This window comes from Rhinatrema bivittatum, chromosome 19 (genome assembly GCF_901001135.1).
Source record: "Rhinatrema bivittatum chromosome 19, aRhiBiv1.1, whole genome shotgun sequence".
In the NCBI taxonomy this organism is placed as follows: domain Eukaryota; kingdom Metazoa; phylum Chordata; class Amphibia; order Gymnophiona; family Rhinatrematidae; genus Rhinatrema; species Rhinatrema bivittatum.
Window position 1 is genome coordinate 8263386 of NC_042633.1, and position 14026 is coordinate 8277411.

The 14026-nt window shown below is 45.7% G+C and overlaps 1 protein-coding gene across 1 annotated transcript in view; it reads left to right on the forward strand.

The window, feature by feature from the left end:
- The first annotated feature begins 4353 nt into the window (after positions 1–4353).
- LOC115081115 (extracellular calcium-sensing receptor-like) overlaps positions 4354–14026 on the forward strand; it is a 46998-nt gene continuing 37325 nt past the window's right edge. The window contains exons 1-2 of the mRNA XM_029585627.1: positions 4354–4497; positions 4821–5660. Of these exons, the coding sequence (XP_029441487.1) occupies positions 4354–4497; positions 4821–5660 (984 nt within the window). The remainder of the gene's footprint in view (positions 4498–4820; positions 5661–14026) is intronic.

Here is a 14026-nt window from a genome sequence, read left to right on the forward strand (position 1 = left end):
AGAATGGAAGCTTGAATATGTGGATAAGAATGGGTGCTTGAATGTGTGTATGTGTGGGTGAGAATAGGACCTTAAATGTGTATATGTATGGATGAGAATGGGAGCTTGAATATGTGTGGGTGAGACTGGGAGCATGAGTTTGTGGGTGAGAATGGGAGTCTGGGTTTATATGTGTGGGTGAGAATGGGTGCCTGGATGTGCGTCTGTGTGTGCATAAGAATATAAGCCTGGGGAGGGGTGAGAAAGTGAGAACTTGTATGTGTGTCTGCAGAGAATGTGAGCTTGGGGGGGGGGGGGGGAGAGCATATGAGAGTGAGAGCTTGAGTGTGTGAGAGGGAGTCTGTGAGAGAAAGTGTGTGTGTGTGTGTGTGTGTGTGTGTGTGTGTGTGTGTGTGTGTGTAAGGGAAGAAGACAGTAATAGAAGAAAGACACTGAAAGGAATTAGGAAATGAGCTATAAGGGAAAAAATGGGAAAAAGAGACCAGGACCAACTGATTAGAAAAATACAAAGATCAGACAACAAAGGTAAAAATATATATCTACATTTTGAGATGTTAGCAATTTAAATATAAGCAACACAACCGCTCTCTCAAAATTTATGGACAGGTAGGAGCCGTGTATAAAATCGTAATAATAAGAAGGCTAAAGTACCACAAATCACCGTGAATTATGTTTGTATCATTAAGTAAACCTCATACTTAGGCGTAGATGTGAATGCTATGCTGCATAATTTGGCATTATTTATCAGTAAAAAAACAACTAGTAGACCTTCATGCCTACAGCCCACCCATGTTAACCTTGTGCCCACCCAAAAAATCAATTCTGGCTATGCCACTGATGTGAAGAGAGTGAGCATGAGAGTGAGAAACCTGGGTGTGTGTGAGACACAGCATGGGGGGGAGAAGCCTGTATATCTGAAAGAGAACTTGGGAGTGGGAAGCCTGTGTGTGTGTATGCAAGAGTGAGATCAGGTGACTGGTGTGTGTGTGTGTGTGTGTGTGTGTGTGTGTGTGTGAGAGAGAGAAATAAAGTGATTATGGGAATGAGAAGCCTGTGCATGTGAAGAGTGAGCATGGGAGTGAGAAACCTGGGTGTGTGTGAGACACATCATGGGAGGGAGAAGCCTGTATATCTGAAAGAGAACATGGGAGTGAGAGACTGCTGTGTGTGTGTGTGTGTGTGTGTGTGAGAGAGAGAGAAAGAAAGTGATTATGGGAATGAGAAGCCTGTGCATGTGGAGAGAACAAGCATGGGAGTGAGAGACTGGTGAGTGAGTGTGTGTGTGTGTGAGAGAGAGAGACAGAGAAAGTGATTATGAGAGTGAGAAGCCCATATATGTAAGTAGAACACGGGAGTGGGAAGCCTGTGTGTGTGTGTGTATGGCATGAGAGAAACTGTTCAGGAAGGTGACTGCTGTGTGTGTGCCAAAGACTAGGGATGTGAATCGTGTCCTCGATCGTCTTAACGATCGATTTCGGCTGGGAGGGGGAGGGAATCGTATTGTTGCCGTTTGGGGGGGTAAAATATCGTGAAAAATCGTGAAAAATCATGAAAAATCTAAAAATCTAAAAATCGCAAAACCGGCACATTAAAACCCCCTAAAACCCACCCCCGACCCTTTAAATTAAATCCCCCACCCTCCCGAACCCCCCCCAAATGACTTAAATAACCTGCGGGTCCAGCGGCGGTCCGGAACGGCAGCGGTCCGGAACGGGCTCCTGCTCCTGAATCTTGTTGTCTTCAGCCGGCGCCATTTTCCAAAATGGCGCCGAAAAATGGCGGCGGCCATAGACGAACATGATTGGACGGCAGGAGGTCCTTCCGGACCCCCCGCTGGACTTTTGGCAAGTCTCGTGGGGGTCAGGAGGCCCCCCACAAGCTGGCCAAAAGTTCCTGGAGGTCCAGCGGGGGTCAGGGAGCGATTTCCCGCCGCGAATCGTTTTCGTACGGAAAATGGCGCCGGCAGGAGATCGACTGCAGGAGGTCGTTCAGCGAGGGTTCCGGCGCCTCGCTGAACAACCTCCTGCAGTCGATCTCCTGCCGGCGCCATTTTCCGTACGAAAACGATTCGCGGCGGGAAATCGCTCCCTGACCCCCGCTGGACCTCCAGGAACTTTTGGCCAGCTTGTGGGGGGCCTCCTGACCCCCACGAGACTTGCCAAAAGTCCAGCGGGGGTCCGGAAGGACCTCCTGCCGTCCAATCATGTTCGTCTATGGCCGCCGCCATTTTTCGGCGCCATTTTGGAAAATGGCGCCAGCTGAAGACAACAAGATTCAGGAGCAGGAGCCCGTTCCGGACCGCTGCCGTTCCGGACCGCCGCTGGACCCGCAGGTTATTTAAGTCATTTGGGGGGGGTTCGGGAGGGTGGGGGATTTAATTTAAAGGGTCGGGGGTGGGTTTTAGGGGGTTTTAGTGTGCCGGCTCACGATTCTAACGATTTATAACGATAAATCGTTAGAATCTCTATTGTATTGTGTTCCATAACGGTTTAAGACGATATTAAAATTATCGGACGATAATTTTAATCGTCCTAAAACGATTCACATCCCTACCAAAGACTGTTTGGGAGATGATTGGTGTGTGAGAGACAGAAACTGGTCATGGGGGCATGACTGGTATGGTGTGTGTGTGAGAGACATGGGCACTAAGGAAGAGGACCATAAGTATAGAGCTTAGCTTCTACTGCTGCTTCTGGTGTGTGCCACGGCCTGCAGGGAAGGGGAGTGGGAGAGCTGCTGGAGGGGGTAAGTAAAGGTGGCTTTAAGTTTATTTTTCTTGACTGCTATTTTAATTGTGTGATGTCTGCTTTTTTGAAATATTTTATTGGTGTTTGGAGAATGTTTAATAGTTTTTATGAGTTTTTAATTGTTGGATGTTATTCTGTTCATAGCTGTTTTGAAACATTTATTCTGCTTATTAGTATAGTTTTACAATTATTTCTGTGTGGGGATCTATAGTGCTTGCTAGTTCTGTTTTCCTAATAAGAGGTGTATTGGTTTTTAGGACCTGATTTAATATTTGTAGTGTTGCCTTTTAGGGTTGCTCCTGTTTGAGTGTATTCCATAATACAGGTGTAACTGTGTGCGGATTAGTTTATGTGCATTACTACAGATCCTGGGAGTATGTTAGGTCGGTTCTGTGTCTGTTACCAAGATATTTTGCTAGCATGTAAGCGTTTGTATCGGTCTTATTTGTTGTGTTTTCTCAGAGGACATGCATTGGTGGTAAACTGCTGTCTTTTCATAAGTAGGGCTATTGAGAACTGAGTTAATTATATTAGTCCGGCCCTCTAAAACCATCCCAATTTCTCATGCGGCCCCATGGGAAAATTAAATTGCCCACCCCTGCTCTAGAACATAAAAAGTGCCATGCTGGGTCAGACCAAAAACCATCAAGTCCTGCATTGGTCTCCGACAGTGTTCAATCCGGATCGCTAGCAAATACCTGGCAGATCCCACTCCTATTTTATAAAGCGGGTGAATGCATGCACAAGTGCCAATGGGTGCACATCTCGCATCAGAGGGAAAAGGGTGGTGGTATGAGTGGGGCATGGGTGCTCTGGGGCAGGGCCAAGAGATGTGCGCATTTACCTATGTGGCTGGGTATGCCCCCAGGTTCAGTGCCTCCTAACTTTACTTCTGCTATGGAGGAGATGGAAATAAAAAAAAATACAGAATCTGTGAGGGGTTTGTGTGGTTTGGGGTAACTGGGAGGAGTGCATGCTAAAAACCAGGGGGATTGAGAGGAACAAGGAGAAAAATGGGCAAACTGGTGGACAAACTGGTGAGACTGGTCCACAGCTGGAAGTGCCTCTGTTATAAAATACCCTCATTTGCATGATCCAAAACTGACGTACACTGCTGTGAGCTCACAAGCTTCAAATTAGGAGCCCATATACACACACCTAGCCTATTATATAACAGGCGCACATATTATAAAACAGCCACATCTCTGGTCATGCATCAGTGCACGTGCATATGTGCGCCCATTTGAAAGTTAATGTCCCCGTGTATTCATTTAAGTGTATATGCATAATTTTGTCTGCAAAATAAGTTGATATTTCAACTGAATATATATGGGTAGCTTGTTTTTGAAAATCAGCTGAATTTGTGCATGGCCAGATGGGTGCTCTATTAGAAATTCACCATTACATGTACATTTGCCTGTCTTCCATTTATATCACACATTTCTGTTGTTTTTATAGACTACAATTAATTGTTTACCAGCGTATTTTTGCCATGTTATTTGCCTTGGAAGAAATTAACAGAAATGGCACCCTGGTGCCCAACATCACCCTGGGGTTCTGGATATATGACTCCTGTGATACTCCATCCCGGTCTCTGCAAGGCACAATGTGGCAACTCACTGGGTACAAAGATCCCATCCCAAATTACACCTGCAGGGGAACATCGCCATTAGCTGCGGTGCTTGGAGATGGAAAGTCTCGAACGTCCATAACTATGGCTCAGCTACTGGGGGTCTACAAATATGCACAGGTATGGAATATCCTTCTGCTCTGGTTATTTCTAAAGATAATTTCAATTTGATTTTTGGAACCCTTCGAAAGCCAGATTGAAGATGTGGCTGTACAGAAAGTCATTGTGGTTGCTATTAATCATTGTCAAGAAGTAGAATGGAAAGGGAGGTAAATTGCTTGATTACCTTTGGACAAAGGGACACTATTAGGGTGGGAAAACTTTTAGCATGTCTTGAGATAACCTTTAAGAAAAAGAGGGGAAAATGCATATTATTATCATTCTCATAACTGATGATCAAGTGTTAGAAAAACCAATTAATATTGTTGATGAAATTCTTCTAGATCAGCTATGCTGCTTCTGTAGCCACTCTTAGTGATAAAAGTCGATTTCCTTCTTTCCTCCGCACTACTCAAAGTGATGAGTACCAGTCTCTGGGCATTGCCCGGTTGATCACCTTCTTCGGTTGGACCTGGGTTGGAATCCTCGCTGAGGACAGTGACTATGGACAAATAGGGAGTCAGATGCTAAAAGAAGAACTGATCAAGGCTGGGGTCTGTGTAGCCTTCTATGAAAACATCCCCTTATTTTTCTCTCAAGTGAAGATACAGCACATTTTGGAGGTGGTAAAGAAAATGACAGCCAGAGTCATCGTGGTCTTTTCCACTGGCGTCAACCTTTATCCAGTGATGCTGGCAATTGCAAAGAGTGACATATCTGGGAAAGTCTGGATTGCTTCAGATTCCTGGTCTGACTCTCCAGTATATAACGTAAAGGAGTTCTCAAAAACTCTTAAAGGATCCATTGCATTCTCTGTTCCTACAGGCAAAATTCCAAGATTCAAAGACTACCTCTATGATCTTCATCCTTTCAGAACTACAGAAGGCATCTTTGTTAGGGAGTATTGGGAAAATGTTTTTGGCTGCAGGTGGGCTGACCCCAACATGGACCAGGATACTCTTCAAGAACTAAGCAGAAAAGGGAAACTCTGCACAGGGAAGGAAGACCCAAGGACACTTGATATTCCTTTCTTTGATATGACAAACCTAAGGATAACGCATAATGCTTATAACACTGTGTATGTGGTGGCTCATGCCCTGCATGCCATGCATTCCTGTAAACCTGGAGAAGGACCTTTCTTCAATGGATCATGCGGGGACATCAAACACTTTAAGCCTTGGCAGGTAAGTGCCAGTGTTTGTTTGAGATATGTGATTGTAAGTATACTTGACCCATACAGTTCACTCCATGACAATAACACATAGTATGAGATACACATTTTTTTTAATTTTAATTTTCAAACTTTTAACATGTTTATAACAAGCATATATCTTGCTAGGGTAATATAGTACAATCTTAAGCAATGCATAGGAAATAAATTTCAATTTTTCTGTCCTTGTTCCAAAATAGAGGAAATGTGGGAGAGGAGTAGAAATACTGAGCGGATCAGTCAAAAGAAAAAGATAATCATATTAATCAGGTCGCTGAGTATTTAAACATGACCTTTTCTCTATTTGCGAACCACAAGTATGCTATGTCTGGGTATGGGATTCCAAAAAAGTTCTTAAATGTTCTAACTCATAGAAGACTTAGCATTATTATAATTTATAGAACATTTACACGGATAGCGTAATACAAACTGCTCCTAATTTCAATATTTCTGATCTCAACATTAGAAAATCTTTTCTCTTTATTTGTGTAGATCTGGTCAAATCTGGATAAATCCAGATCTTATGGCCATAGAACAATGATTGCCTATTGCGAAAAACATTTTCAAGATATTATTATGTTCAGATATAAACACAAATGTCACTAAAACTGGCCTCCTCTGGGTAACTTCTGTCTTATTAGAAAGTTCCAATATTTCAGAAATATCCAATTGCGCGGGTTGATTTCTCTCTTCCTGATTTCTAGAAGCAAAATGTGGAAGATAATACATTTTTGTAATTCCAGGTAATGCCGGATCTGGAATTCCTAATACCTTTTGCATATATGTCTTAAAGAGTTCCATTGGAGAGATCATATTGTTCACAGGGAAATTTAACAACCTTAGATTGCAAATTCTCGAGGCATTCTCCAGATTTTCCAATCTTCTGTTTACTATCATTTCTGATTTTACCAGGTTCTGAGTTATCTTTTCTGTTTCAATAACCCTTTTATCTACATCTTTTAATTTTTGATTGTATGTTGATAATAAGGTGGTATTTATCATGACTTGATTTTTAGTCTCCCTTGTTATCTGTGATAGCAGAGCCAGAGAGGACTCAATAGATTTCAGTGCACCACACATGCCTTCCATAGTAGTAGGTGATGAATTAAATTTTATACATTCTGGTTCAAGAGCCTTTGGATTCACTTTTCCCCAGCTCATACTTGTGCCTGTTCCCCTACCTTGTTCAGATGTTCTGGGGGTAGCTGCCTCCCTCTCTTCGCAGGGATTTTGATCTTCCTCACTTTCCTTTCTCATTCTCATCTCGCCAGATTTTCGGGGTCGCATCTTCTCTCCTGGGGTCACCCGATACTGCTGCATGCCCAAGTTGATTTAAAACTCCAGGGAGGAAGACTCAGAACCAATGTCAGGAAGTACTTCTTCACGGAGAGGGTGGTGGATGCCTGGAATGCCCTTCCGGAGGAAGTGGTGAAGACCAAAACTGTGAAGGATTTCAAAGGGGTGAGGGATAAACATTGTGGATCCATAAAGTCTAGAGGATGTGAATGAAGAGAAGAGGCAAGGGGTGGCTTGCTTGCGGGAATGACGGCTACTACCTGGAGATTAATATCCTTATTCAATAAACATACACACAGTTAATGCGACTCCAATATTGCTCTATGCTTCAACGGCAAGAGGAAATGTGAAAAAAAGGATTTGCATCCACAAAAAAGCAGGGGAGTAGCTTGCTTGTTACGGCGGTTACTACCCAAATCAAATAAGCCTGATACCTCACTTTCAATGCACATCCAGCATAGTTCTCTCCTTCAACGGCAGGGAAAATGAAGAAAAGATTATTTTTATTCAGCATCAACCAACAAGCAATGAATGGCATAGAGTCCAACAGGATAAACATCCTGCATGAGACTAAATACAAAATTGAATCTTTATGGGTAGAAATCCCTTGTGTGTCAGGGAAGACTACAGTGATAGGGGTATACTACCGTCCACCTGGTCAAGAAGGTGAGATGGACAGTGAAATGCTAAGAGAAATTAGGGAAGCTAACCAAATTGGTAGTGCAGTAATAATGGGAGACTTCAATTACCCCAATATAGACTGGGTAAATGTATTATCGGGTCACGCTAGAGAGATAACGTTCCTGGATGGAATAAATGATAGCTTTATGGAGCAATTGGTTCAGGAACCGACGAGAGAGGGAGCAATTTTAGATCTAATTCTCAGTGGAGCACAAGATTTGGTGAGAGAGGTAATGGTGGTGAGGCCGCTTGGCAATAGTGATCATAATATGATCAAATTTGATTTAATGACTGGAAAAGGAACAGTGTGCAAATCCAAGGCTCTCGTGCTAAACTTTCAAAAGGGAAACTTTGATAAAATGAGAAAATTGTTAGAAAAAAACTGAAAGCAGCTACAAAAGTAGAAAATGTCCAAGAGGCGTGGTCATTGTTAAAAAATACCATTCTAGAAGCACAGTCCAGATGTATTCCACACATTAAGAAAGGTGGAAAGAAGGCAAAACGATTACCGGCATGGTTAAAAGGGGAGGTGAAAGAAGCTATTTTAGCCAAAAGATCTTCATTCAAAAATTGGAAGAAGGATCCAACAGAAGAAAATAGGATAAAGCATAAACATTGGCAAGTTAAATGTAAGACATTGATAAGACAGGCTAAGAGAGAATTTGAAAAGAAGTTGTCTGTAGAGGCAAAAACTCACAGTAAAAACTTTTTAAAATATATCCGAAGCAGAAAGCCTGTGAGGGAGTCAGTTGGACCGTTAGATGATCGAGGGGTTAAAGGGGCACTTAGAGAAGATAAGGCCATCGCGGAAAGATTAAATGATTTCTTTGCTTCGGTATTTACTGAAGAGGATGTTGGGGAGGTACCCGTAATGGAGAAGGTTTTCATGGGTAATGATTCAGATGGACTGAATCAAATCACGGTGAACCTAGAAGATGTGGTAGGCCTGATTGACAAACTGAAGAGTAGTAAATCACCTGGACTGGATGGTATACACCCCAGAGTTCTGAAGGAACTAAAAAAGGAAATTTCAGACCTATAAGTAAAAATTTGTAACTTATCATTAAAATCATCCATTGTACCTGAAGACTGGAGGATAGCAAATGTAACCCCAATATTTAAAAAGGGCTCCAGGGGCGATCCGGGAAACTACAGACCGATTAGCCTGACTTCAGTGCCAGGAAAAATAGTGGAAAGTGTCAGCATGGCTTTACCCAGGGCAAGTCTTGCCTCACAAATCTGCTTCACTTTTTTGAAGGAGTTAATAAACATGTGGATAAAGGTGAACCGGTAGATATTGTATACTTGGATTTTCAGAAGGCGTTTGACAAAGTTCCTCATGAGAGGCTTCTAGAAAAAGTAAAAAGTCATAGGATAGGTGGCGATGTCCTATCGTGGATTGCAAACTGGCTAAAAGACAGGAAACAAAGGGTAGGATTAAATGGGCAATTTTCTCAGTGGAAGGGAGTGGACAGTGGAGTGCCTCAGGGATCTGTATTGGGACCCTTACTGTTCAATATATTTATAAATGATCTGGAAAGAAATACGGCGAGTGAGATAATCAAATTTGCAGATGACACATAATTGTTCAGAGTAGTTAAATCACAAGCAGATTGTGATAAATTGTGAGAAGAACTTTTGAGACTGGAAAATTGGGCATCCAAATGGCAGATGAAATTTAATGTGGATAAGTGCAAGGTGATGCATATAGGGAAAAATAAACCATGCTATAATTACACAATGTTGGGTTCCATATTAGTTGCTACAACCCAAGAAAGAGATTTAGGCGTCATAGTGGATAACACATTGAAATTGTCGGTTCAGTGTGCTGCGGCAGTCAAAAAAGCAAACAGAATGTTGGGAATTATTAGAAAGGGAATGGTGAATAAAACGGAAAATGTTATAATGCCTCTGTATCGCTCCATGGTGAGACCGTACCTTGAATACTGTGTACAATTCTGGTCGCCGCTTCTCAAAAAAGATATAATTGCGATGGAGAAGGTACAGGGAAGGGCTACCAAAATGATAAGGGGAATGGAACAGCTCCCCTATAGGGAAAGACTAAAGAGGTTAGGACTTTTCAGCTTGGAGAAAAGACGGCTGAGGGGGGATATGATAGAGATGTTTAAAATTATGAGAGGTCTAGAATCGGTTATTTACTCTTTCGGATAATAGAAAGACTAGGGGGCACTCCATGAAGTTAGCATGGGGCACATTTAAAACTAATCAGAGAAAGTTCTTTTTTACTTAACGCACAATTAAACTCTGGAATTTGTTGCCAGAGGATGTGGTTAGTGCAGTTAGTGTAGCTGTGTTTAAAAAAGGATTGGATAAGTTCTTGGAGGAGATGTCCGTTACATGCTATTAAGTTCACTTAGGGGCGGATTTTAAGAGCCCTGCTCGCCTAAATCCGCCCAAATCCGGGCGGATTTAGGCGAGCAGGGCCCTGCGCGCCGGTGAGCCTATTTTACATAGGCCTACCGGCGCGCAGAGCCCCGGGACTCGCGTAAGTCCCGGGGTTTTCGGAGGGGGGCGTGTCGGGGGCGGGGCCGAGCGCCGAGCCGTTTTCGGGGCGTGTCGGCAGTGTTTTGGGGCGGGCCCGGGGGCGTGGTTACGGCCCGGGGCAGTCCGGGGGCGTGGCCGCGCCCTCCGTACCCGCCCCCAGGTCGCGTCCCGGCGCGCTAGCGGCCCGCTGGCGCGCAGGGATTTACGCCTCCCTCTGGGAGGCGTAAATCCCCCGACAAAGGTAAGGATGGGGTTTAGACAGGGCCGGGCGGGCGGGTTAGGTAGGGGAAGGGAGGGGAAGTTGAGGGGAGGGCAAAAGAAAGTTCCCTCCGAGGCCGCTCCGATTTCGGAGCGGCCTCGGAGGGAACAGAGGTAAGATGCGCGGCTCGGCGCGCGCTGGCTATACAGAATCCATAGCCTTGCGCGCGCCGATCCCGGATTTTAGCAGATACGCGCGGCTCCGTGCGTATCTACTAAAATCCAGCGTACTTTTGCTTGCGCCTGATGCGCCAGCAAAAGTGGGCCAAATCGCGCGGTTTGAAAATCTACCCCTTAGAGAATAGCCACTGCCATTAGCAATGGTTACATGGAATAGACTTAGTTTTTGGGAACTTGCCAGGTTCTTATGGCCTGGATTGTCCACTGTTGGAAACAGGATGCTGGGCTTGATGGACCCTTGGTCTGACCCAGTATGGCATTTTCTTATGTTATTATGTTCTTATCTACGTGAAAATGCTCCACTGATGGACCATTGGGTCCAGTTTTCACACAGAGGGGCGGATTTTAAGAGCCCTGCTCGCCTAAATCCGCCCAAATCCGGGCGGATTTAGGCGAGCAGGGCCCTGCGCGCCGGTGAGCCTATTTTACATAGGCCTACCGTCGCGCGCAGAGCCCCGGGACTCGCGTAAGTCCCGGGGTTCCCCGAGGGGGGCGGGCCCGGTCGTCGCGCCGTTTAGGGGGCGTGTCGGCAGCGTTTTGGAGCGGGTACGGAGGCGTGGTTACGGCCCGGGGCGGTCCGGGGGCGTGGCCACGCCCTCCGTACCTGCCCCCAGGTCACGTCCCGGCGCGCTAGCGGCCCGCTGGCGCGCGGGGATTTACGCCTCCCTCCGGGAGGCGTAAATCCCCCGACAAAGGTAAGGATGGGGTTTAGACAGGGCCGGGCGGGTGGGTTAGGTAGGGGAAGGGAGGGGAAGGTGAGGGGAGGGCAAAAGAAAGTTCCCTCCGAAGCCGCTCCGATTTCGGAGCGGCCTCGGAGGGAACGGAGGTAGGCTGCGCGGCTCGGCGCACGCCGGCTATACAGAATCCATAGCCTTGCGCGCGCCGATCCCGGATTTTAGCGGATACGCGGCTCCGCGCGTATCTACTAAAATCCAGCGTACTTTTGCTTGCGCCTGATGCGCCAGCAAAAGTAGGCGTATTCGCGCGGTCTGAAAATCTACCCCACTGTGTCTGATTTGTACTTTTTTGTTTTAGAAGTACCTACTTGTCCAAATCATAGAGGTAATTTTTTAGAATTTCTGATTCGCAAAGAACAGAAATGGATAGGGATGTGAATCGTTTTTTGACGATTTAAAATATCGTCCGTTATATTTTAAATCATCAAAAATCGTTAGGGCCACGATACAATACCAATTCCCCCGATTTATCGTTCCGGACCGCCGCTGAACGACCTCCTGCACTCGATCTCCTGCCGGCGCCATTTTCCGTACGAAAACGATTCGCGGCAAGAAATCGCTCCCGGAACCCCGCTGGACTCCCAGGAAACTTTTGGCCAGCTTGGGGGGGCCTCCTGACCCCCACAAGACTTGCCAAAAGTCCAGCGGGGGCCCGGAACGACCTCCTCCGTCGAATCGTTTTTGTCTATGGCCGCCGCCATATTGCGGCGGCCATTTTGAAAAATGGCGCCGGCTGAAGACAACACGATTCTATTGAGGGGGCCGTTCCGGACCGCCGCCGTTCTGGACCACCGCCGGATCCCCAGGTAATTTAAAGCATTGGGGGGGGGGTTCGGGAGGGTGGGGGATTTAATTTAAAGGGTCGGGTGGGTTTTAGGGGGGTTTAGTGTGCCGGCTCACGATTTTAACGATTTTTCACAATAGTTTACACACCCAAACGGCAACAATACGATTTCCTCCCCCTCCCAGCCGAAATCGATCGTTAAGACGATCGAGGACACGATTCACATCTCTAGAAATGGATATACATATTAATCACTGTCACACCACACGGACTCAACAAGCAACTAGAATGGACTTATTTTACCTGATTCTGATTGGCTATACATTGTTTGGATTCTGATTGGATGTTCCCCTGTGTGTGCTGATTGGTCTGTTGTTTTTGGCGCCTTTTTGGTTATTGTTAAAAACCTTTCCGTATAACTGTGCGCGCTCTCTGAAAAACTCCATTAAGTCATATTATGGTATGTAACATGTTTGATTTTGTAACTTTGAAGATATAAGATGTGTCGGTATTGTAGCCCATTCATTAACATAATCCGTTCTCATGTTTTGTTTTTAGACTTGTTTATAAAAATTTTCTGTCACTCCCGACGCAGCCTCGGCGAAACACAGGTCCGTGTCGGGGGTCCCCTTGGAAAAAGATTAATGATAACAGTGGAGTTGCCATATGCATATAAATAAAAGGATTTATTTGAACACTTAAATGGACTATGCAACACCTTTCTGCACGTTTTGTGGTTGAACTATAATCTTTTAGTGCAGTCTTTGCTCTTTGTGCTCTTTAGGTATTCATATTCATAATGGCCATCCCTGGTGTTGAACGCCGTATTCCATTTGTCGCCTTTCTTGATTCTGACGAGATTATATGTTCCTCGAATGTCCAACTTAGAGAAGACCTGGGCCCCCTGTAACTGGTCAAATATTTTGGTTATCAGAGGCAGTGGGTACCGATCCTTGACTGTAATGGCATTTAGGCCCCAGTAATCACTTCACAGCCAGAGAGAGCAGTCTTTTTTCCCCACGAAAAAGAAGCTGACCCCAGCCATAGAGTTGGAATGACAAATGAAGCCTTTCTGTAGGTTTTCCCGGATATAGTCGGACATAGCTTGCGTTTCCGGTGTGGACAGAGGGTACACCCTCCCACACGGAGTGGTAGAACCCGGAGTCAAGTTAATCGCGCAGTCAAATTCCCAGTGAGGTTGCAAGGTATTGGCCGCCTTTTTTGAAAAAACATCGGAGTATTCCACATATTGCGAAGGAAGTCCCTCACGAGCCTCGGAGCAGTTGCTTGTGGGGGTATCTGTGGGCCTTTCGAATGATGTCGAAGGAGATATGTTCTTGATGGCCAGGTTCAATGTGACATTGATCCATGGAGATCTTCCCTGGCAGAGGATCCCCATGGATCAAGGAAAATACAAGCAGGACTGGACAAGGCCTAGTAGGAATTGATAGCTAGTCCGCGATCTCTTGCATGAGGAAATTTCCGCTGGCCCCCGAATCTACCAGCGCTAACATAGGAATGTCACGGACTCGTATAATTAGAGTCACTGGCAAGGTCAGTGGAGGTACTGGTGAGGTCAGGCCTAGGGTCACTCCCCTGGAATTTGATGGCCGCACAGGGCACTGGGCCAGGAGTTGTCCGGAAGTCCCGCAATATAGGCAGAGACCAGCCCGTCGACGTCTTTGGAGTTCTTCGGGAGATAATGGCCTTTAGCCCAACTGCATGGGATCCTCAGTCGGAACCTCCACTGGAGACTGCGGGCGAGAGCCAGGCAAGGAAGGGCATGGCTGACTGGACCCGTTGGAGCGTCGTCTCGTACCAGCTATTTCAAGGGACCTTTCCCGGAGGTGGCAGTCGATCCTGCCTGCTAAATCAATCAGTGCGTCCAGGGACGCGGGC